This window comes from Betta splendens, chromosome 7 (genome assembly GCF_900634795.4).
Source record: "Betta splendens chromosome 7, fBetSpl5.4, whole genome shotgun sequence".
Taxonomy (NCBI): domain Eukaryota; kingdom Metazoa; phylum Chordata; class Actinopteri; order Anabantiformes; family Osphronemidae; genus Betta; species Betta splendens.
This window is the reverse complement of record NC_040887.2, coordinates 10,106,402-10,131,801: the sequence shown is the minus strand read 5'-3', so window position 1 is coordinate 10,131,801 and position 25,400 is coordinate 10,106,402. Positions and strand designations below refer to the sequence as shown.

At 43.0% G+C, this 25,400-nt stretch overlaps 1 protein-coding gene across 1 annotated transcript; it reads right to left on the bottom strand.

The window, feature by feature from the left end:
• Positions 1–1,013: 1,013 nt before the first annotated feature.
• Positions 1,014–25,026, bottom strand: LOC114858863 (uncharacterized). Its single transcript, XM_029156518.3, has 17 exons — positions 23,939–25,026; positions 23,136–23,264; positions 22,543–22,620; positions 22,262–22,435; positions 22,002–22,165; positions 21,661–21,849; positions 20,881–21,523; positions 20,510–20,672; positions 16,363–16,474; positions 14,809–14,899; positions 12,568–12,654; positions 8,562–8,714; positions 7,266–7,395; positions 7,111–7,143; positions 6,548–6,645; positions 6,164–6,247; positions 1,014–1,709 (listed from the first exon to the last, which is right to left on the bottom strand). Exons 1-17 carry the CDS (start codon positions 24,005–24,007, stop codon positions 1,608–1,610), a joined length of 2,499 nt encoding a protein of 832 aa, XP_029012351.1. The 5' UTR covers positions 24,008–25,026; the 3' UTR covers positions 1,014–1,607.
• Positions 25,027–25,400: the final 374 nt, after the last annotated feature.

Sequence of the window (25,400 nt, the reverse complement as noted above, 5' to 3'; positions counted from 1 at the left end):
AGCATCAACACAACAATGGTGAGTGGTCAATACTCACATGCTTCACTTTTTTTGAGTGAACCATGGTCTGCTTTTTGGAGGATTTTTGACAGAAGATATATTTTAAAAACGAATTCATGCTAAAGGTCCAAAAACATCTATAGGCATGTTACCTTTTTTATAATCTGGAAATTTCCATTTTTATTCATTGTTAGGACGTCATACTCTCCAGCTGCCGGTACAGTAGCAGGCTTTTCCTCCCACGTTAGATGAAACTACCTGAGCATCAAACAACCTTTTCAGTTCATCTTCTGGAGCCACGCCCCCTCGTCTCTAGCCACTCCCACTTTCTGGTTGGCCTCAGTTTTGATTCTCCATCCACACTCACCTGTGCCTCCAGTACATATGCAGCCTCTCATTCATTCTGTCAGACCTGACACCTTCACCCACATCGTGTTCAAGCTGCTGTTCTTGAACTCTGAAGTCAGTTTCCTAAAACATACATCAAGAACTCGTTCCCCAGAGCTAATTTTAGCTATTCTAGTGTCCAGTGTCTCTGGCCACACATATGTCTTGTGTCAGTAATCGTAAAAGCAAACGATGAGCTGGAACACGGTAAAATTCTAATATTAATTAAACATTCATTGGATAAAACTGTTATTGAGCACAGTTTTACATTAATTTGCAGCTAGATGGAAACAGTTTAACCCTCACAACCTTCACTTCTGATTGAATTAGATTTAGTCCCAGCTGCCAGTTTAGTGGCAGAACACGCAGTCCAACGTCGCAGCACAGAGTTGCCACCGTGCTGCAACGTTCCTTGGATCAAGCACAAAATGTTTAATGTGACAAAAGGAAAATGAATGTGGTTCTTTGACTGTAGTTCTCTTTAAACATGAATCTAATTTCTCAGAGACAGAAGTGACTTGTGGCATTAATTTCCTGTCTCTTTTATCAATACACAGTTATCACTGTCAAAAATTACCCCATTTTTCATTCATTTGCAATTCTACAAACTAGAACGACAAACAAGATAAAGAGCTGTAAAGAAGACATTTAATGAAATAGTTTGGCATGTTTCCTGCTAATGAATAACACCTTTCTGCAAATGCAGCATTTCAATTAAAATCTCTAGTTTTTCCCCTGTACCTGCAAATGTTTTGATGAGATGAAATACCCAGAACCACAGCATGTTCGGAAAGCAAATACCCACCCAGAGTACCTCAGCCTCAGATGGTCCCTCAGGTCTCCTCTCATTTGTTTCCCCGCCAACAGAAAGCTGCGCTTATTAACAGTACACTTGAGTCTATGAGCGTTTCCTCAAACCGAGACATTTTGAAATCAAATTTGGCAGCAGGAAATGTGAGTAAACATGATGCCTTGCGACGAACGCAGGCCGACCTTCATCACCGTGTATAAATACAGGGGCACGTATGCATAAGGTAGATTTGTTTTGTACAGTATGTTCATTTCAAGCTCAGCATGATGCAAAACAGAATGTATGTAAAGATGCTACATGTGTCTACGCTGTACCATGTGTTTATATCTTGGCTCATGACTCATCATAATATGTGTATTCTGTTTAATCAAGCAGTGCTGCATTCTACAGTACATCTTGAATGGACAACTCATACGAGTTCAGCGCGAGCCCTCTTGAAGTCCTGGACGAACTGAGAAACGATCCCAAAGAGCTCCTGAGAGTCTTTATCCGCTGGTTCTCCAAATTTAACCTGAACAAGACAAAAGCAGAAATGTGAAGTTCAAGTACACTGGAAGTCTGAGAAACTAACATAGAAATGTTCCTGTTAACAACCGCAATCACTCCAATCTGTGAATCGGTGCAAGGACTGTGCATATTTTCTATAGCAAGGCTCTTTGAACATAATTGCATCATACGATGCCTCAGCATGCAATCAGCTCCTTGAGTACATTCACACAATTAGCTGGACATGTACTGCTGAATGAATACTCTCACCTGAGCCAGGAAGGGCGGCTGCCATAACAATGTTGGTAATTCTCAAATCAATTTTTGTCAGAAGAGGTCACAGTGGCTAAGTGCACTAACAAGCTTAAAGCATGCTGTTGACTGTGCAGGTTGGAGGTGCTGATTAAAGTGCAGACTCAAGATGCTGCTCCCTTAATTTATTTGAGCCTTTCTTATTTTTTACTAATTTTTTCAATGCTGTTAGCTGTTTTTTATTCTACTGATGTGAATTCCTTCAAACAAAGCATAACCTCATATACTGTAGGCCTTTAAATGTCAAACAAGTAAGATATGCTGTTGTTTTTTTCATCCATCTTGATACTAAGCTATGATTGCTCTTATTCATTGTCATTTGCATTATTAGAGTGGTCTGATTGATACGTACCTTAGTATATTACAGTATATGCAGCATAGTTACAGCAGGAGCAATAATGTGACAAGAGTTTCTGTTTTGGTGAAATTTTGTTGGAGCGATTCAAAGCCACAAGGCCACCAGTGTTGTGTGTCTAAAACTCCAACAGGTGCCTTTGAAATGATGGATTTCCAAATATAGTAGTCATTTTAGGTTGGAGTGGAGGCTGGTTGTGACAAAGACTGTCACTGGTCAGTGTTTGAGGTAATTAAAGGCCCCATCAAAGTCTGAATGGACGTACAGTTACTGTATCTGGGTGTAGATGGTGGATAATGATGGTGTATTCATTTTACCTGTTGAAGTTGACATATCACTGCTACACAAACTATCAGCTGAGTAGCAACACCCAGTCAAATGTACAGCGCATTTATTGCTGCGTAACCAATGCGTCATTAACAAAAGGTCGTACATTCCTGGAAGTGTTTATTAACCGGAGACCATTTCTCTCGGCAGAATCCCTGCTGTTGATTGGAATCATTGAGGTTAGCTTTAATGGAAACTGAGCGTTTTCTATCACGTCTAAGCTGCACCGTCACCCCTGGCTCTACTTCACAGATAATCTGTGAGCGTTAGGATTAATTTCAGGACGGTACTGTGTGTTTAAAAAGCCCTAGCCAGTCGGGCTCCTGCATATCTGTGATCAGCTAACGGAGCCCCATCACTGCTTAAAAGGCTCTACTTACGGCTTTAACATCTGGACCTAAGGGGAAAAGGTTTGTAAAAATATACTTGATAATCTCAGCTTCCTCTGTTAAACTGACTTTTTTTATTTCTCACTCTCTAAATTGGTTTCTTCATTTCTTAACCTGATGCACTCCACATGCTCCTGGCCTCATTATTTTATCAACATAAAATATTTGTGTGGATCTGTTGATTAAAAAATAATAATTAACGAGGTTAATAAACTGTCAGAGTAGCACCCAAAGTGGCTAAAACCCCTGAAAGCTGTTCCAAAAGCTTCACGTGTAATCTTTGCAGTATTGGCATGACTCTGTCTTCTGACATTTCCTGGTTTGCACAGGTGCAGACGCCTGTCTTCATTAGCATGGCAGTGATGCCAGCTCGTTACTGACACCTGTCCTCTCAATATATTACAACCGCCTAGAATTGTGCCAACGAGTCTATCTGCATCGTTTTCAACAATACTGACACGAATACTGTAAACGGCCTGTGAGCCTCAAGTGCTACTTCTATGGCAAGACGTTGGATAAGTTACAACATGGACGGAAACATGTTACATAAAGTGTCTCCTTCCATTCAATACTATTTCTAAAATCATGCCTCAAGAGTAAAAGCAAGAAAAAACCTTCCAAATCCAGCTCCCCCCAAAACTTTCATGAGCGTGTTCTATGTTTAATAAATCTGCATGTAAGCTTTTCAAGGGCATCATTATGAATTCCCCTTCTCTGTAACAAGATGTGACTAAATATGATGCCTTCTCCCCAACCTGCTTGCTCCCTCGCACAACATCCCCACCCAGCCACTTTCAATCCTTTTCTCCACCGCTCCTGAAGGGCTTTTGTTCTATATTCAACAGTCACACACATAATTAGAAGCTTGTGCCCACGCACCTACAGAGGGACGCAGGTGGATTTGGCTCAAACGCTGAAGTCTGGGTGTGATTCCACTGGGAGAAACGGGGCAAGGTCAGCTGTACGTTGAAAGGCCATGAATACTAAACCACCAGATGCTTCATGGGGAAGAATAATATCGGCTTCATCGCGGAGGATGTTCTCACTTCTTCAATTTGGGCAACGGTACTTGAGACAAATGAGAAGATCGATACCACTCTTATCTGCGGCGTAAGACGCAGCACAGGGGGAACTTTGCTCACCAGCATTCGGGACACATGTCTTCATAGCTCTGTGAGCTTGTGGACACATTTCAAGTACAAGCAGCGTTGTCAACAGCTCGTTAGATGCATGTAAAGTAACTCCTAGTTATGGCTTAAATCACACAAACTCAGATGTAGCTACAGTAAAGAGACGTAGAGGAGTCCCAAACTGGATTTTTAACAATTCCAGTATTTTATTGATTGTCTCCTCACAAATGCAGTCAGATTAACCACATGTAGAGAGTTCATATTGCCCATAGGTGTGAGTGTGTGACCCTGTGATGGACTGGTGGCCGGTCCAGATTTCACTCAAACAAAAGCTGGGTGATTTCTTTTCAGAACTCTCTGCTTTTGTTCGGTTGTGTGGGGAAAACTTCGTAACGCACAGGAATTTAATTGAGGATCCACAGCAGTATAAACACAATTGCCTACCAGGCCTGAAGCTCAAACCTCTACGCTGTTATATCGCAGCACTCAAACGCAGCAGGAAGGGAGAGATGATGATGGATCGTCCATAGTCATAAAAGAAAGTGAAAACGGGCACCACTTTTTGTATTGATTGTTTTTGGTGGGGACTCACTAAAAAAGACATAGCACCTGCTAAAATGTCAAAAACAGGGTTGGGCTCTATAAACCTAACCCTAATCTAACCAGGTTAGTGGTTCCCTTTTATAGACAATGTGATAGAAGAACACACAGAGACCGGCACTTCTCATAAATCTGATCATATGACAGAGGAGGATTTTTTACTAGAAAGCAAATGCTTGAAATACAGTGAGTGCAGTTCTCTGAGAAACAAAACGCATTTACCTGTAGTGTCCATCAGAGACCACATCGTTAATGAAAGCTCCAGCATATACACTGTTATGTTGTTATACCTGTTGCTGAATGAAAAGAGACCTAGGCCTGCCCAATGAGCTTAGAGCTTTTTTTTGGTACAAGGAGACATTTACATTATGATTATGATGTGTCTAGTTCTGAAAACTTGTGCCTGCAATACACTTGTTTCAAGGTAAATAGGATCTATAGGATGATGCGCTGGCAAAGAGGAGGATTAAGATGGACAGAGCGCGCGATGGCCCGACCGATCACAAAGCATTAATTGGATGCTGACTTAGCAGCACGGTCACACCCACCACGCTGTTCCCTGCAGACAGGCAAAAGGCACAGCTCCAACTCACTCTAGTGTGTTAGACCTCATGGGAGCAGCGTGGCTACGTACAGGTTATAAGAGTCCAAGCCAGATTCTCACGGTGCTTCACTGCATGGGGGTGAAATCTGCAGATGACCCCAGAAGCTGAACACTGGAATGCAAAAGCCTGTAACTGCTTCCTGTGCAGGATTTCTTGATGAATTATTTAAATTAAAAAATGCATATTTGTTTGTGACTATATTTCCTGTCGCTATATTACTTGTAGTTAGTTTAGAATATTTAGTGCGTCTGTATCTGTTTACGTGCTGTTGTTAGTTACAGTACATTAATACACAACAGCTGTACAACTACATAAACGCCTCAGTGACACGTTTGCATCTTTTGTGGACTACTAATGGATGTGACATCACACATTAAGGGTCATGATGAACTTGTCTCTCACACTTCCTGGATACAGGAGATATTATCTATTGTTCACTCATTCGCTCAAGTAATAACCCTGGGGAAGTTAGTGTAGCATATTTAAGGGCGTTAGCTCATCGGCGCCTGCCATTAGATGATGTGGAAGCCATATTTTAGATCAGATGCGCTGCTTCCCTATGTAAAGCCTCAAGGACGCCCGGCTCATGAGCAGTAACCTTGGGACCCTTTTCCTCTAAAATATACGGACTCTCCCAGCGAAGCATGACGAGATAAGATGACAAATAATTGAAGAGGGTCATCTAGACACCACGAGAACGGCGAACCATTCATCTCTGAAACTGTACAAAAGAGATATTGAAATAATAACTCAAGGATTACCAGTATGACAGTGTAGAGTTTCTTCATCTCCTCACACGTCTTCGTCAGTGCCGAGAGATCAGTGTTGTATTTCTCAATTGCCATCTGGGGTGTAAGAGAAAAACACAAGACGCGCGCTTAATTTGTTCATTTTGTAATTTTTAAGTTCGTTGTGAATCAAATATCATTTTTTCTGATCTAACTGTCAATAGAGATGAGTAATTCTAATGAGATAACTATTCTATTAAAGCACCAACTAACTGACTCGACCATACTTTACTTCCTGTTCTGTAGATTCTCACATATTTCACATTTGGTTTCATTTGATGGCAAACGCTGCATTGAATGAGTATCGTTACGTTGTAAGTAGACGTGTTCTAATACTCAAAGTCTTTTCTCTTTTACCTTCAGGTCTTTTGTGAAGTTCAGGGGCTGAGCTCCAGCATTTCTCTTCTTGCAGTTTTTCCTGTACTGAATGACTTTCTGCAGTTCATTCTTCAGGACTGAAGCAGCACACACACACACACACACACACACACACACACACACACACACACACACACACACACACACACACACACACACACACACACACACACACACACACACACACACACACACACACACACACGTGGTTTGTTACCATCCATCATATATCACCAGTGAAGGAAATGGCTGCTTTAAATCAGATGCTGTCTCCTGTGTGAGCCTGTGAGGTGCAGTTTTGTGCTTGTGGCAACTGTTTGAATGTCATCATATAGACAGTATATTGGCTGGAGCCCATTTACTCCCTAGACAATGAGATCACTTACGAGAAAGTACAGTGAAGCGGCAAATACAGAAAGATCTAGTAAATGTTACGATCCCACTTCTTCACAATAAGTCGCCTCAGCACAAAGAAGGAAGCTCAGTATTACAGTGATCTCAGCATCTTTTACATCAACAGTAGTAAAATGTGATCCACTCACCATCTACTTCTGCGGTCAAGCCTTTGATGGAAGCTAACCAAAATAAAGAAAGAAAAAAGTAACACACACAGAAACTGCAGCCTTCGCTTAACCTCAGTTCAAATGTACTACAGACACTTTTTTCAGCTTTTGATCAAATCTTGATTAGCCAATACCTCCAGGGACAGTTTCGAATTCTGCCAACTCTTGGGTAAAAGTGGCCAAGCACGGTTCATGCAACATGATCTGCTCCACAAGGGCGTTGAGCAAGGTGAACTTCTTGCCTCTCCCGCGCAGCTGGGAGAGCTGAGGATGAAGGAAAACACAATGAAAGGGGGCACGGACTCAATGCTGCCATCGAAAACTAAGACTAATCACAAACCTTCGTGTGTGTGTGTGTGTGTAGCAGCATAGCAGCAGTAACAATGATGCTTTTACATTATGCTTGCCTCATATAACATGATAAGGACTCTAGCATGCGAGCCATGTTGCATTTGTCATTGCCACATAATTGAAATGCATGGAGGGCATCTCCAATACTGTGATAGGCACTCATAGTCTTTTCTAGGTTATGTTGTTTACCAATTTAAGGTCCAGACAGGCCTCCAAGGGCCACATAAACAAGACATGCACCAAGTATTGATGCTCACAAGTAAAAAACAAGGCCCCCAGAAAAGATCCCAGATAACCTCCATGCATTTTTGTTGGAGGCAGTCAGCCATTAATTTGACAAGAGTCTGTCTCAAGCAGCAACAGTTTACTCTCCTCAATTAGACCTGCAAACACCTCTGAGGCAACACGAGGACTTGGCTTCATTAAATGCAGCGGAGGACTTTTTAGTTTTGTGCCCAGAGCACTGCCCCTTAAACATTCCCAGTAGAGGGACTTGCACACAAAAGAGCGTCTCGAACTAAATCCAAGGAAGGGCAGACAGCACTTGCAAGTCGCAGTGGACGGTGTGCAGTCTAGCAAAATGGCCGCAAACTTTGTGATGATATTATTTGTAGCTGTTTAATGTCTCTGGGAGTCTGTAGAGGTGAGGCCTGTGGTCTTTGTTTTTATCCATCTATCCATCCATCTATCTATTTATCATGTTATTGAGAATTGGCTAGACATTGATCAGACAAGTTGACAAGTTATAATTTTTGACAAGAAAGCCAATAAGCATGGGGCAAATGTCAACTACACATTTAAATGAACTAAACGTAGAAAGTATATACAAATTAAATGCAACTTAAAGGTGATTTGCCTCTAACACAAGCTGCCTTTTGTAGCTGCACATACAACAACTTATTGTGTGTCAGAATTCCTATTTTCAAAGACCTGCATGAATCTGAGCGACCGCAGCAGGAGAGACAAGGGAGAAAGTGAACGAAGATGCACAGAAGCCCTGCTGTGTATATCAATGAGTAGTCTCATTAGCCTATCGCTGCAACTCAATCAAAGGTCAAGGAACAGTGGTGGAGTCGTACTTTACTTAAGGAGGAGAGGCGGAATCCCTTGGCCTTTTCCTTTCCGGCGTTCTCGTTCAGGTAATTGCCGATGGCGAGAAGGTACTCCAGCACCGAAACAAATGACCTGCTGTTGTACAGCTGTGTGCACATTCTGATCTTCTGGTTAATCAGCTGGAACACAAACAGGGGCACACAGCAAATTGATTCTGCTCTATAATCCGACCACATGCAGCCGCTCGCAGTCATTCCACCCGCACAACCATTTGTATCAGGTTCAACCTTTCTGCACCGACACAGTACGGACAAAAATAACTCCAGGCTTCAGTGCTTCACATTATAAAGATGTCTCGCACAGCACCTCATTTGACCTCATAAAATGAATAATCAGGGCCTTGTTGTTACTTAAGATTATTATTTGGTATGCAATTGTGTCAAGTATGAATCTCCCTCTAGAATATTGACCAATTTCCCTGCTTAAGCAGCTCTCAGCACATCCTGTTGAATATGGATAGAAAGGGAAAAAAATGAAAGAAATGGGAGTGGGATTTTAGGTTTTGCCAATACTTTGTTGGAGGAGAGAGGAGTCTGCTGTGGGAATCAAAGTCCTTGACAAAGAGTTAGGTATTCCAAATAAGGTCCATGCCCGCCAGAAAGAACACTCCCACCATATGCTGCTGTTTTAGAAGTAGCCCCAAACCTTCTAGTGGGACAGATAGCGCATCCAGATACAATATTCAGCTGGCATCGTCATTCTTTGCACAGGTTCCTGCACCATAATGGCTTTCCCTCAAGCTCCACCTGCTGTGTGTCCTAGCGGTTGCCGTCCTGTACGGCTAAACTGCAAACATGAGCCTGAGCTTGTTGTGCCCATTACGCTGGTGTTGTGATGCAACGTGCCCTATGAAGCAGAAAAGCGCTCCATTTATTATAGGAAAACAAGTCAAGGAAACGTGCTGAACTGTCACAGTAAAAAAATGAATTTCAGGTCCAGAAGACTTAAAGTAAACGACTGTGAATTGGTTTTTAAGTCTAAGTGATGTATGTAAAATTCGTGGCAGTGTGGCAAAAGTCGACTGTTCAATACTTGGCAGCGTTTCTTCTATTTTTATATTACAGTTTTTCTCAGTCGCTTCAGTACAATTCTCAGATCAGAATGAAATTCTCAAACTATTTGTTCAATCTTCACATCATGATGTCACGTGTGCACATCTTATAAGCAGTTTCTCGCTACTTTGAACAAGTTGCAAATGCTTTGGTACATGCATTCAAATGATTATGTACAATTCACTGCTCTTTGCTACATTATCAAGTGTTTATGTCATGTTGATCGAAATGTATTATATAGTTCAAGGTGCAATAGTCTTACTCCTCAAAACATCTAGTCAGTAGTTCATCGTATAAGTCATTAACTGCAAAATGGTTGACCAACATATTTCTATACATCTTCATGTGTTTTTTTCTAAATCTGTCCTGATTTGATAAATTGCTCTCAGGTGACTTGACTTTCTCTAACAAAGGTGCATCTCAATAATCATCGACTGGCAAGTATATATATATGGCTGGAGCACAACACAAAGTTCTATCTCTGACCATGGTCTGCTTACTCATATTCCCATAATTGGTCCATACAACACAGAGCATCTTATCACCTTTCTAGAAACTCTCTACAGAGATCTCATCCCTGAAGAAGAGAGGGGTCAGAGTGGAGATCGCCTGCCAAAGTATGTGATAGTTTGGGACAATATGAGTTTTCATCACTCCAACATCATCAGGCATCAGGATGGAAAGTTTATGATCACCAGCCACATAAACAAATGACCCTCCTGGCTGCCATTGTCCAGTCTCTTGCAATCATACAAAAAGGTGTAACTTACATTTTACGGTAATTTTCATCCAAACTTTAGCCATAGTTTATGTCAGAACCTCCCTTCAAAGTACACAGTAATATTGACAGCATGACTAAGTAATTTGACTGTCTTGTTCGTAGACAATGACTAAAGGATTTGATATTCTGACGCCACTGACACGTTCAATGACATAAAAACTTATTTTTGAGAGATGAACTAAAGATTTTGAGCAAGTTACAGGCTTTTGCAAGAAATCTAAAGTGTTTTGCTGTTTGTACAAATTGTTCTGAGAAATGCACACACATATTTGCAAACTTCAATTCTGATCTGAGAATTGTACTAAAGCGACTGAGAAAAACTGTAACACAGATGCCTGTAAATGCCAGTGGAGCGGCTTCGCGTCCGCTGATTGGCCAAGTTGAGCAGTCAATCAGAGCGCTCTCAATCAACACTGGATCCACTGAAATCGGCTGAAGCGAGTCAAACAGTGTGGGATGCAGCATAAAGACTGGGCCGATGGCCGTCTGTGTATATCATGACCCGTCCATTTCGCTATAAAGCCAGAGAGCAAGCGTGTTAAAGGCAGTAAAACACACGTCAATGTTATATTGAGACATTTCTGAATTAGAAACAGTGTTTTTTGCCAAAAAGGTTTTCAGCAGCGGAGGAAAAACGTTTGCTGTGGGTGAGACCCTAGTGATGGATAGCCATTCCTCACCAGAGAGAAGTGTTTTATGTCCCTGTTTTATTATCCTCTGCCTTTTTTGTTGTGGAGCAGAGGATCTCATCCACCGCAGGTCCTGGGTGAGTTCAGTGGTTACAATACACAAATGTTTACTGGGGAGAATACATTTGTTGACTGGAGTCAAGGAGGAGGAGTCCTTTCTGAAATCCATAATAAACCTCCTTTGTCTGATGCCATTGTTTAGACTAAGCTCTGTATAATTGTGTCCTAAATGACTAAAAGGACATAAAGTTTAGAAGTAGAACACTGTATTGCGTGATGGTGGCACATGCTTTGTCATAGGTTACATTAACACAAATGAAAATGCTTGATTGAAAAATGTTGTAAATTCTTGTAAAAGGAAATGGAAAGAGGAACCAAATCAAAGAAGATAAAAAAACTAAAAGTAAATTTAATGAAACCGCTAATCTTTCTTTTTGAGTCATCTTTCCAGTCAGAAAGAAAAATTACCGCCACAGTCAACACATTACGGCGCCATCGCTCTCATCCATTGTTCTGCTTCGCACTCGTAGACAGTCAGCAGACGAGAGATTAGGGCTGAAGCACTCATGCTGAAAGGAACAGAAGCTTGAGAGAATCCAAAAATTAAAAGGGAAAAAACAAACAAGAGCAACAACAGAGGCGCTCAGAGGTATTCTTGTCTGAATGCAATATCTTCACACCCTGCAGGTCCCCGATGCCAATAAACAACAATCCTTTATCGGAGTGTTAACAATTAGTTCAACTAATGACAAACGTGGCATGTGTAAGATAGTCACACTGCACCAAGCTGCAACACTTGACTGAGTGTGTCAGGGTTAAAGAAGCACACAACAAAGCCCCTCGTCATGTGCTGTAACTTTTGCATTCCGTTTTCCCTGTTTTTATTTAAGTTTTCAGAGTCCACAATGAAATTCAATTAATGAATTTAGACAGATCCACCTTATAAAAAGCCCAAAGTGGGTTGAACTGTGTTTCCCTTAAGGATAAAAAAAACTTTGCATGTTCTACACCAGCCACAGAAAAGGACCTTGATTTGATTAAGATTCATCTTTTCTTCTCTTGTAAATGAAGAGAGGTGCTTTAAAGTGCCTCCCGTGCTTTCTGATTTCAAGACTCTTTACCGTCCATCAAACAGAACAGAAAATACTTCACCCGGCACTTCAGCGTAAAAGTCAAAGTGGAGGGAAAAAGCCTTTAATGTCAGTTTGTCCCCAGATGTTCTTTTCATTTAAGTCTCAAGCCACGATGAATTTGAACATTAGCATTTGCATTGTGGAATAAATTAGCATGTTCATCTTTCCTGAAGTGGCTTCCACAGCGGCTGCGGTCGCGCCCGCTTTGCCTCAGCTTCCAGAGACGGAGCCGACTCACACCTGGTTTGACCTGTGCTCTGAGTGTGTGTGTGTGTGTGTGTGTGTGTGTGGGTGTGTGTGTGAGGGAGCGAACTCACAGGCTGCAGGTCGTTCATGCTGGTGGGCAGCTCTCTGAGAGTCAGCAGCAGGTTGAGCTGCGTGCTCAGGTTGGGGATGTTGCACATCTGGACGGGGGGGAAAGATGGATTTATTACACTGTGTGCATACAAGAGGAGCGCACAATTACCACATCATCACACATCCTACAGCATTTCCATGCCATTATTCAGAATCATGTAAAAAAAAAATTCAAAAGAATGCTCCTGGGAGATGGAGCCGTTGGATGAGTGCAGCTCGTTCTCACAGATTCCAGTTCTTTAGTGAGATCACCTGAGGTGGGAGGAGGGAGCTGCAGGCCTGTCGACAGGCTGATTTAACAGAGAAACTGAAGGCTCGACACCTTGAAACGATTGGCTGAGCCGCCCGGTCGACCTTTGCGTCAGCGCTAACCTCTAATAAATCACTCCACATTGTCAAAGCGTCTCGCCTCCTGCCTCCTAAAGGTCAAAGGGCATTTGGCCCGATGGCTCGTTAAAGGGGGGCAGTCAGCGTTATAAATGCATCTAATGCAATCAACGGGCTATTTCTAAAAAGAGAACGAAAAAATCCAGTAGGTGTCATTCGCCAGCACCACGCTCCTTGTGTTATCACATTTCCTGACACGTTTTGATTTTCTAATAAGAGGTTAACGGATCACACCGATACCATGCCAAGGTAACACAGGTGTAATTTTATTCCTCCTGGACTCAAACTGTGCTCACAGCATTAGTCACCGGCTAATCACATTCTCAAGTATTTCTCCTGTATTCACCTACATGATGAGATTTGGGCTTTGCAATCAGGTCCAAATGCTCCAACAATGACGGGGACATTCTATTTTGAATCTTCGAGTCCCCCGCAATGGATTCTGGGACAAGCTCCACAGAATTCTCAGCGGTTTTGTCCATATTCATAATTATATTATTATAAGTGAAACGTTAGAACTTTCTGTCAAGTGCTTTGAGTCTGAAAGCTGTAAGCATAATGTTGGTCTCTGGTGTTTCTTCGATTCAGCTGTCACTTCTGTTCTTGGTTGAAGTCATGAAAAATAAGCTTCATTAGGAAGTATCCACAAACCGTACTGTGATCGTTTTTGAGCGGTATACACAGTACTTGAGATAGTGAATGAATGAATGAATGAATGAATGAATGAATGAATGAATGAATGAATGAATGAATGGGTGTGGTTTCAGACAGCAGGCTTCTCCTCAAACAGATTCACAAATGATATTTTATCTTAATTATTATCTTCATTCAAGAGCACATTTATAATGCTGATCAAGAGTCTTCAGCTTTTCCCCTTTCTCTCTTCATTTTCCTTATAAATTATCTAAGTCTCACATTTTTACACTCATGGATTCAAATCCTTGTAAGGGTGTGGCATTGTTTTAAATGTCGCACCCATTTAGTGTCACGCAAGAACAGAATTGTTTCACCATTGTCATCAGGTTTTTAAAAAATATATCATTTTAATTTTCTTCCTGTTTCTAAGAAAAAGACGACTTCTTTTAAATTAAAATAACTCTTTGATTGACAAACACCTTCAGTTGACGTCACATAGAGGACTTATCACTTCAGGTTTTATCTTATTTAGCTCAGGTCTTTCATTTTCATTTATAATTTAATAGGTTTTAAGAGGAGAATATGTTACATGAATGAAAATTGCAGCGCGTTAGATGTGAATATTTGAAAACCGGCCTTAATTGGCAGCCGTAAAAAGAGGATGGATCATGTTGTCTGTTTAACCGGCACAGATGGCGCGTGTCTCCAGAGGTACAGTACGTGGGGTTTCCATCAGCAGTGTCACCCTGTCTCTTAAGCATGAACTCCCTTATGTGCGGTGCGATACACTGTGGGCTGATCCTGCTGCTCGTGTGTTAACGCGCCAGCAGCCCTGAGCCAACCACACGTGGGTCCGATGACACGCCGTCACGCTGGAGGACCGTAATCAGGGCAACGATAAGAACCTGGAGGGAGCTAATGGTCAGTTTTTCTACATTCTGCCTGGGTCATTGTGTCAAAGAGTATAATTCAAAGAGGCGTTTTGGAGCATTTGAGAACAGAAGTGAAGATAGATAGAAGTCCAATCTTCCTTTTAAATCTTATTGTTTTTTTTAAAAAAAAGTTAGAAAATCTCGTAATTCAGGTCAAACCATACAAAGGGGCCTCTCTAGACTATGAGTCAGGTTGAACAGGGCTGTAACGTAGATGCACAGGTCACAGTATAAACTGTTCTCTACCTCCAGCATGTACTGGTCCACGATGTGCAGGTCTGTCACCGGCCCCTTGTACGATTTGTACTTTTCCACATCATCCAACGTGGGGACGTACCTTCAGCGTTAAAACAGAGAAACACGTCTCATCACATGTAGATACGCTCAGATTGCAAAACAGGAACAGGCAAAGAAGAGAGGATTCGGGTCAGACGCAGTGGTTTCCTTGAGTGTAACCTGAGTTTTCTGTGACTTCCTGCATTCATACTACAGTAGTAGGACTGTGACAATGAATGTGATCAGTCAGACAGGTCTGCAGGAACCTTTAGATTATGTTTGAGCAGAAAATTCTCATTCTCAAATTTAAAAAGTCAAAAATAAATATATATATATATATATATATATATATTAATGACAAAAAATTGTAAAACATTTTTATGTGAAAATATTTTACAGTAACAAGAAAATCCGGGCCTGAGATGTTACTGACTCATATGAACAGCTGCTTGCGCTGATGTTGCATTCAAGACTTTATGTTTTTAAAGGCCAGAACAAACAAACGTGCAAGAATATATGGGCCTGTCTTGTGATGGACAACTCAGAGGAAAGAGCCCACTCAGCCAGCGTCAGCCTGGATAAGCTTTAACTTAATGGACGTATGGATATAGATACAAGTTCATTTTAAAAATGTAACTTTCAATTGGCGACATTTCTTTTTCCGTCACATTTGAACCTTTGACCCTTCCTGCCATCATCTCGATTTCCCTTGCTTGGACTGATGCCATTACACTGGCTTCCAATGGCCTTTAGAAAGACAAGTGATTAAAAGCCAAGTGGCGCTGGTGCTCCTCGTCAGGTTCTATAAAGGAACGCTGCACTGATGGGAGCAGCCATCTACTAAGTTGCACTGGATTTGAACCCCCCCGCTTGTCTTAAATGGGACTTCCTGCCTCTGTCATTTCCATGCATTCTGACCTCAAACCAGAGCCATTCACTTTTTCATGAGCCAAGCTACAGCCTGCGCCACTAGAGTAGCACCGGTCATTAATATTGCATCACCTGTTGAGAGTGGTTCTTCCAAGATTGTATTCCTCAGCCCCATGCCACAGCGCATTAAAATATATATTACATTTTCATAGAATAAATAAAACCCTCCACATAGTATATTAGATCGCTAACCTTCCAGGGGAGTCAGCTTCCAGAGTCACTGAGCAACCTGCCAGTAGGACTCCCTAAGCATTTTACCTGCTTTCAGCGGTGGCTTATATTCTTGAGGGCATGTCAATAGTTTCCAACTCCATGAATAACCCGAGATAAAACTTTTATTAGCGTCCCGCTCTGGTAAAAGGCTCCGGCGTCTGCTCTGCTGCGTCCTTTGCACATGTTCTGGCTGTGGTTTTCCGTGTTTCATGTCGTCCTAAAGTTTCCAGAAGTTTTATGGTTGAACATGAACACACGCACACACACGCACACGCACACACACACACACACACACACACACACACACACACACACACACACACACTCACACACGTTTTGGTTTGACATGAAAGGGGTGAACGTGAACCCACAAAGTCATACCTCCTCAGAGAGGTGATGTGCTCATCAGATAGACCTCCATCTTCCTCGCTAATGATGAACAGTTTGTCCTTCAGCTCGCCCGGCTGCACTGGGAAACTTTTGAGGAAAATGTCTGGAAGAACAGTCAAGCAGTAGGTAAGAAAAATAAAGTCAACACAATCAATGGAACATGAAAGCTTTTCTCTTGACAGATAGTTTTCACATCCTGTGATGAAATGACTCAAAAAAAGTGTGAAAGGGTCCTTTGCTTAATTACTTTCCCTCTATGCTTTGGGGAAATGCACAAATTTGCATTTGAGTCAAAGCTGATGTAATTTTTTTTTAAACAGAAAATGCCTCCGCATATTTTAAAAGCTAGAAGAAGAATTCATTAGAAGTCAGGAATTTTAGACATGTTGAGCCAGTTAGACATTCAGGCATTGATGGTTGACACCATTTTCTTTGGCTTTTTGAAAATATCATATTCAATGTTCATTTGTTGGATTGCACAGTTGTCAAACCAGTGCAGAGGAAACTTTTTCTTTAAGTGGAGTTCATGCATTTTTCATGTCATGTCTTTTGTCATGTAGCTCTCCTAATGTTATGGTCTGAAACAAAACCTACACAACGTGTTGCACATGTAACATATTTAAAACATGCACTTCCCAGAAACAATGGTAAATGGAGAAATCCAACTTGAACCTAGGAGTGTTTGCCCGGAAGGGTCTAAATAACTATATATTGTAAATGGAATAAAACAGGACCCACTGCATTCATTTGTTTTCACAGGTGATGGTGAGACCGCGTTTTTTACAGCTGAATAAACTAGATGGATTTTGCAGGTACTAATCTGTAATCAGCCCATGGCCACATCCTTGAAATTAATGACCTCAGACAGTTATTCCCTCGCCAGGATCAAGCGAGACTCCTGTGTCACTTTTCGAACGAGGAATCACAGCAGCCCGAACAATGCCGAGTGCTACCAGTGTCATCAGAAGAAGGTTGGGCCCACACATGCACGCACGCATGCACGCACACACACACACCTACACACCTACACACACGCACGCACACACACACACCTACACACCTACACACACGCACGCACACACACACACACCTACACACCTACACACACGCACGCACGCACACACCTACACACCTACACACCTACACACACATGCGCACACACAGACACACATACACACACACACACACACACACACACACACACACACAACTGGGCAGTGCCCTGGCACATTAGAGTCCCGCTGGGCACAGGAATCCACGGGTGCACTTTTAATTACGAGTGCAACATTTCCACTCGTTAGATCCGCTTGAAGGTAAATGCCCACGTTAATCAGATGCACATTTAAAGGAACGGCGTACATGAAGTCGGCCTCATCACAATCCTATGGATCGATTTAGCCTGAACTCACTGCAGAAAGGCACCTGGGAATCAAACCCTCACACAGTATTTACCTGTACTACCTACAGTACAGTGCATAGTGTTATTTAACATGCAGCACTCTTATATTACACAGTATAATTATATTTTTTACAACTGTGTCCTAGTGTGTCGTCTTTCTTCCTGATCACTAACAGTAGCTGCTGCAGGAGAGGCCGTGAACTCTTGTTGCCCCGGGGTTGTTTGTGATATCGCACTAATACGTGCTGCTTTCTCCACAACTCCTGGGACATGTTAGAGCCGTGTTGAATGCTCTTAATTTGCAGTCCGCCTAAAAATCGACTGGTCCACAAATCGTCTCGTGAGCTTCAGCGTCTCTTGGTTCGAGCCGTTGCGCACGACTGTGAACCTGCATTCGAGATTAGACCGATAATCCCCGATTCTCGCTAATAATCCTAAAGGTTTGCATGTTTTTTATTATTCTTTTTTAGTTTCCTCTCGATTCTTTCCACATTTTAAATCATACGTTGCAGAAACAGCTATTTTTTCCAGGCCTCACAGTCGTTCAAGCTCTCCTGTTTACTAAGGCCAATAATTATTTACTTCAGAATGTCACCGCCTCACCTTATTGCTACGCGGGGATTTCTCCAGGAAGTGCAATAAAAAAAGCAACACGGCTACACTTTTTTCCTGCAGAGCATTTAAGCTGCTATAAATAGGTGCATGGATCCACACAGTGTTGTCCTACAGCACGAACACTGCTAATATTTGCCCACACGTGGAGAGGAAACTACCCAGTGCAGCTATAATGCAGCCTTGAGCCCCAGCTTCTCCATCTGTAAATTCACATTACAGCGTGAGATCCAGTTCTACAGCACCTGGTTCCTAACGAACACTCCTGAGATTATTGATCCTTTACTTTTACATTCACTGTCTGTGAGATTATCTAACAGAAGTGGGATCTGACTGACTGCCGAGCCGCTCCCGTCCCTGGGAAAACAGTGTGATGAGAATCTGCCGCAGTGTAATGGGATCAAACGAATAAATAGTGTGGCGAAGAACGAGACATGAGCTGAATAAACAGCACCAATTTAGGCAGGTTGGTGTCGATAAACATGCAAACAAGCACAGGCAGGGCTTGTGCGAGCGCGCCTGCATGACGAATGCCAGGAGATAGGCCGAGACGCAGAGAAACACCAGTGATTCTTTCTGCAGATTTCGCTCCAGTGATACCGAACGCTGAGGGAATACTGTGTTTTTATCTTGTTCCCAGGCAGACGTCACCTCTGGACTAATTATCTTCTGGTTTTATTATAAAAATACCCAGCTACTTATTCTTCGCTTCGGCCGCTGAACAGATTTGCAGCCAGTGATTTGGTTTTTATATTCAACAGAAGTAAATAATTGACTTTATTATTTTATCTGTATTTTACTGTACTGTAATTCTTACCGTACAAATACTCTCTAGGCCTATGGTAAATTACTTAATGTGGCTAAAAAAAAATACAATCCTATTTAAAACATTTGCTTGCTCTGGTTGACAGGTTGTTTAATATTAGTATGAAGAGCTCAAATATTCTTGTACAAAATACTTAATAAGAAGAAAAGACATGGTTGAAAATGCAGTATCATTATAGAGTAGTAATAGTAGTAGTACAACCTTTCCACGTGTACAAATATCTGTTTGATACTTTAAGTACTACTTATTGATGCCTGCATTTACTTTGTTTGGCTTTGGATGGTGATATAACCTATTTTATTCTAATTTATTTGTCCTCATTCCAGTAAATGCCTACTTCCACCTCCACCGCTGTGTCACTTTCAATCCGGGTGTTAATGGAACCAACGCAGCAGAGACAGCATGACAAGGTTTCCCTTGTTCTTCAGATGTCTATTTTTTTCCACCAGCTCCAAACAGAAGGATGCATGGCCTCAGGTTGCCTGCAGGCTGTCATCACAGCTCCTGACACAGCCCAGGTTTCCAGGTCAGGGAGAGGCGCTAACTCTGAATGGCGCTGTATTCCCTATCAAGACAGGAAATCACTGTCGTCGCAGCTCCTTTCGTCCATTCATATTTTATGAATGTGTGAACTCTAATTATGTCGCCAGTCTGCACTCTCACACTTATTGCGTTTAGCAGCGCCATCGCCAGCTCCACCGCCACATCTGTATCGCAGTGTCTGCGTCTGGGAGAAAAAGTTTCTGAAATGTTCTCCCTTGGCTCAGGTTTTGTTCTGCCGAGTCCACTAACACTAATCAAAAGTGAAAAGCCATTAGATGAGAAATGGAAGATATTTCAGCTCACAATAGCTCTGCATAGGGAAGTTATGGCGCTGCTAGACTGGTGATACACTGCCCCCTACTGGCACACGCAGGCATTCGCAATATATTAGATACAACAAGTTATTATAGCCTCAACCATATTAAAATTAATCTTTTATCACCATTTCACACCAGTTTCCTAAACTGGACAATTCGGATGCAATTTATGAAGAAAAAAAAAGAGTCTGACGTTAACAGTACTGTTGCTGATGCCTACTGGAAACGCTCTCAGTGTGGTGCTGCCCTCTAGTGGCAAATAGGTTAATTTTACATTTATTTATAGGAGGAACCAAGCTCCTCAAGGCAGAATGACGGCTTTTCATTACCTCACATAAATTATATTATTAGCTAAGGAACTTAAAAAGGTGGTTATTTATCCGTTGCTGCAGATATTTATGAGCAACTTCGCCACAGAAGATTTGTTGTTGAGCTACTCACTGAAGTTGTGTGCAATCTTCTGGTTGAGCATAATCTGCTGGGTATTAATCACGTCGGCCACACCAAACTTCGCTAGTTCTTTAACAGCGAACTGCTCCAATAAGCGTGACGTGGAGATCTGAGTCTTCTCGGCGCTGCCTTGTGTCCAAAATGATTTTCCAATCTGCAAAGAGGCAAATGAATTCCCTACAGAGTATGATTAACTTTCAAAAGCTACTGTACACAGCCAGCAAAAAGGGGAAATGAAATCACCATAAAACTGACATTTCTGTGTTGGTCGGTAATAGATTTAAAACCCGAACGAGTCACGCAGATTCATTAGAAATGAATTAGCATGATTACCGTCAGTGGAGCGTGGGGGGAAATGTTACCTTCTCTGAGCTGACTACGTCCCAGTGGAACGCTTTGGTGGTGGGTTTCCTCGAATTGGCTGGGCCCTTAAAGGGTAGAGGGGGTAAAGGAGGGGGAGGCGGGGCCCCGGGGGGGGGGGGAGGCGGCGTCACGGCGGGCGAGCCTGAGTCCTGGGGGAGAGGCTGCGGCGACGGGGGCGCAGGGGCGACGTGGGGGGGCAGGGGCGGAGGGCAGGGGGGCAGCGGCGAGGCAGCATCGCCGGGCGACTTGGGTGGGGGGCGGGGGTGGGGGAGGGGGGCGGCGCTGGGCTCAGCGGAGGAGATGCTGCCGCTCCTGCGGGTCTTAGGAATGGGCCTCGCGTAAACAGCAGAGGAGGGACTGGTGTCGCCAGCCAATGGACCTGCCCCGGAGGCGGAATCCGCAGGTGCACGGTCAACCGGAGGATGAATCACTGCCAGGTTCCCGGCACTAAACCCCCCGTTCGACTCAAGCTCCACGTCACTGTCCTCTCGTTCTTCGCTTATCGGACGGTTTTTCTTCATTTTTCTCTGCGCCGATTTCTTCTTCCAGTCTGAGCACAGTTTGTCGATGGCCTGAACCCAAGCGTTCCGTTCACTCTGAGCAGACTCGGGAGTGGTGTCCTCTGTTATGGGAACTCGGAATCTGCAAAAATAAAAGATAATCTTACTTTTTGACGGTTGTACTCATGGGTGATGCATTTATACCAGTATATGTTCATACGTAGCATTTATCATATTGCTATTATCTCAGACTGCTGACTGTGGTGATATTCAACTCACTGGTATTCGTTTTTGTGTGTGTTCAGGATGAAAGTGTCTGATCCCTGGGATTTCTGTATGCAAGTATCTCCATCTGAGAGGTGGATCACAATGGACTCCGGTATCACCAGCATTGCTTCCCCGTCGACGGGGCTTCGAATCCGCAGGGGGACCAGTGTCAGCTGGCCTGTCAGAAGCTGAGCCTCGTACCTGGAACACAATGGGAACAGGGCCGTTCCAAACTGTTCATATTTCGTCCTTTTACAGACTTATTGTAAGTTAGATGTATTTGCAGGACTATTTGCTTTCTATGGGCCTTATGATAGTGTTACTAGTGCAGTGACACGAGGGCTGAGCCGTACTTCACCCATTTGAACGAGGCCAGGCCACCCCTGTGCAGTAACAGGTTTCCTTTCCGAATGCTCTGAGGCGCTGGTGCTCGTGGACAAGAGTCTGAATTCCTCTCCTCAGGATCAGGATCACCGTATATGTTCTTATAAATGATCTGATTCACAAGTTGCAAAATCTGAAAGAAATCATGACGTATCAGTGTTTGCCCTGCTTATTTTGATATACCATATATTAAACTGTAGTGTTGTACTAGCTGTAGGTCTAAATTCACCTTTTGTTTGTCCTCCAGGGATGTGGCCTCCAGTTCGTAATCATGGCGCCCTTGAAAGGAAATGGTGAACCTGGAGCCCACTCCATCATCGCAACTCTTGACGATGCAGAACGGAAGGTGTCTCTTGACGATGCCCTTCTCTATGCTGCACACCATGCAGTTCTTGAAATCAATCTGAATTGAAATGGATTCATGGTCACATTAGTGCACTGGCATCTAGGCTGATGATGTCCTGCAAAAATATCCTGGCTGTACAGAGAAACGCATTTCCTCAAACCCACCTGAATGACTCTCTTCTGCCATCTGTGGTGACTGTGCTTATACACGCTGAAGTTGTACTGTAGTTGTTCCTGCAAAGACTATTAAGGAACCAAAAAAAAACCACAAAGTCACATATAAACACTAAAAAGGAAACGCTTGAACAATAGTTATGGTTTGTTTCCTTCTATGGTGCAGAACCAGCCGCATTCCTTCATAATTATCGCTCTCAGCAAAACAATCTGCTCAGCGGTGTCTTTATTTTTAAACCAATCCGACAGGCAGAGCAGCATTTAAACAAAGTGACACAGCCTTTAATGGCTGTCATTTTTAAAAAAGACACAGATTCACTATCAGAGTTTCCAAGTATGCATCCATCCATGCATCTTCTACCGCTTAGTCCCATGCGGGGCCGCGGGTGGTTCTGGAGCCTATCCCAGCTACACTGCACAGGTCACCAGTCCATCGCAGGGCAACGCATGGACCGACAACCGTTCACACCTACAGGCAATCTAGAATGAGCCTCGTGCACGTTTTGGACAGTCTTTAAGTAGATGTTTCAAAATAAAGCCACATACAAGAAGCTGCGTGCGTGTCTGGCTCCACGCGCGCTCACCTCGTCACCCAGGCTCTGCTGTCTCAGCAGCTTCTTCCGATCGTTGCTGGCCAGCTTCAGCGCATCCTCGATGGACAGCTCCCCGTTCTTCACCTTGTTCATGATGCTCAGCTGCATTTCATTGGTCAGCTACAACCACAGCGAACCAGCAAACGATCAGAAACATGTACATCATATAGACATCATATCTGGATGGAAAACCCATTGTTTTTACGTTATATTTAAGATTTGTTCAGGAGCTGAACCCCCTGTGCTTTACTTCATATAGGATGAAGTGAAGCGCAGCCCAAACTAATGACTGATTGATGACTATTACAGGGTCATTTCAAATGATGTGAGTTTGTCCATTGCATCAGACTAACAGACGCCTGCCTGTGTTTGTGTTTGTGTCACAGGAACTGCAATGAGGAACCACCGCATTGTAAAATACAATCAGCCTCTACACCTGATAAACACAGTCTACTGTGGGAATGTGGCACCTTCCTAAAACCAGCCGCTGCTGCGTTTCTGGGTAAATGAGCAAGAGTTCCTGTTGTGGGAAACCACGTACAGCAAACAAAGGAGGTTGAATTAAGGAAGTGAGAATGTTTTGACGATGTTTAAGTTATATTAATACGTGGTGCACAGACCTCACTGTAATGACAGCATGCTACAGTGAGGCCTATTCAACGGCCTCAGTGTTGCCTTTGGACTTAAAGCCTTACATACCTACTCACGTGTAGTACTAACATTGTACAAGGGGTCAGAAAAACGTGCTGGACTTGACCAGCCATCGTCTCAATTGGCTCAATTTAAAATCTCACCTGTGGCAAATCCAGCGCCGGTCTTTCCATTCTGGACGAGTCTTTCTTCTTCAGTCCTAAAGTCGGCATCTTGCGTTTGTAGCTTTCACCCCACACGGGCCATGCGTTCCGTGCTGCGGCAGAACTGTCGGCCAGGTCCGCGTCGTGGCGATTCCGTCACGCGAAGTCACTCACCTGCCTCGGAGCCGGCCGTTTAGAAGTGGCTGTGATTTGGGTTCACGCCCACTTTCAGGTCTGGTAGTGCTTCTTTCAAGCAGAAGGTTGCGGAGCCACTCCCACAACAACACAGCTCTCTGACACATGTACTCAGTGAACATGTCCCAATCAGGCAGACAATAGGATCTTATCTGCCGATTCCTAACCTTTGTTCATGTGCACATACAACAGGAAGTAGACAGAAGGATAGAGTGGGTGGGACTACAGAACGTAAGGCTAGCTGCTTCCACTATATTATATTGTTTTATATTAGCAGCTGATTGTAGAGTAGCCCAGCATGTGGAGTTGGCTGCAGGAGACTGGCATCCAGAGCAGCCAGCGAAGGTGCAGAGGGGCTTCAACATAGAGGAGGCCCACAAACTGGTGCTTTCGATGTTTCCTGTAACACTGTTCCCCATTAACTTTCCCTCCTCACATCCATCTGCGTGCTTTGTTTCTAATCCCATCGTTCTCTCTTCTTTCTCTCTAGTCTTGTTGTCTCTATTGTCACGTCTCTATCGTCACGTACCACAATCCGATAAGGCAGAGCATATCTGTGAATATCGTTTTAGACAGAATCAGAAAGAAAGAAAGATCCACAAAGTAATACAATAACCCAGTAACAGAAGAAGGCAAAAACACTACTTCAGTGTAAGTTTAGAAATTAAACCAGGAGGTCTAAATACCTGTTCATTATCTGTTGATTTGAATACATGAACAAAACATCAGACTTATCTAAACACTGAACTCTAACTAGGTACACGGTTTTAACCTCAAATGACCTGGACTAACCCGTGACTAACATGGTGTACCATTATTTACCATGAACAATATAAAAAACATAGAAAGCACAAAACGTGTATGACCTGATTATGGCAGGGTGACAAACCACATGTTCACCACCTGCAGGCACCCACTTCCTGAGGGCAGACAACGTTCAGATATCCAGAACCGGTGCAAACAGACCTCGCTCAGTGACATGAACGCCATTGAAGACCTAGCAGCAGCAGAAGGACAGTAACAGGTGTGAGGAACTGTGAGAAACTGGTGATTCAGAGCGAAATAAGAAAGGGGCGTGGTCCAGAACAGACCAGTGGGCGTGGCTTAGTGTGAGGGCAAAAGAGGGCGAGTAGTATTGACATATTACAGTTTTGCTTAAATTATCACATAACATAATTATTGTTATAATAAAATTCCTCGTCTTCCCAATAGTTGACAAGTTGGCTGAAAGTATAAACTGCCTCCTTCATTGGTTCTGTACAGAATT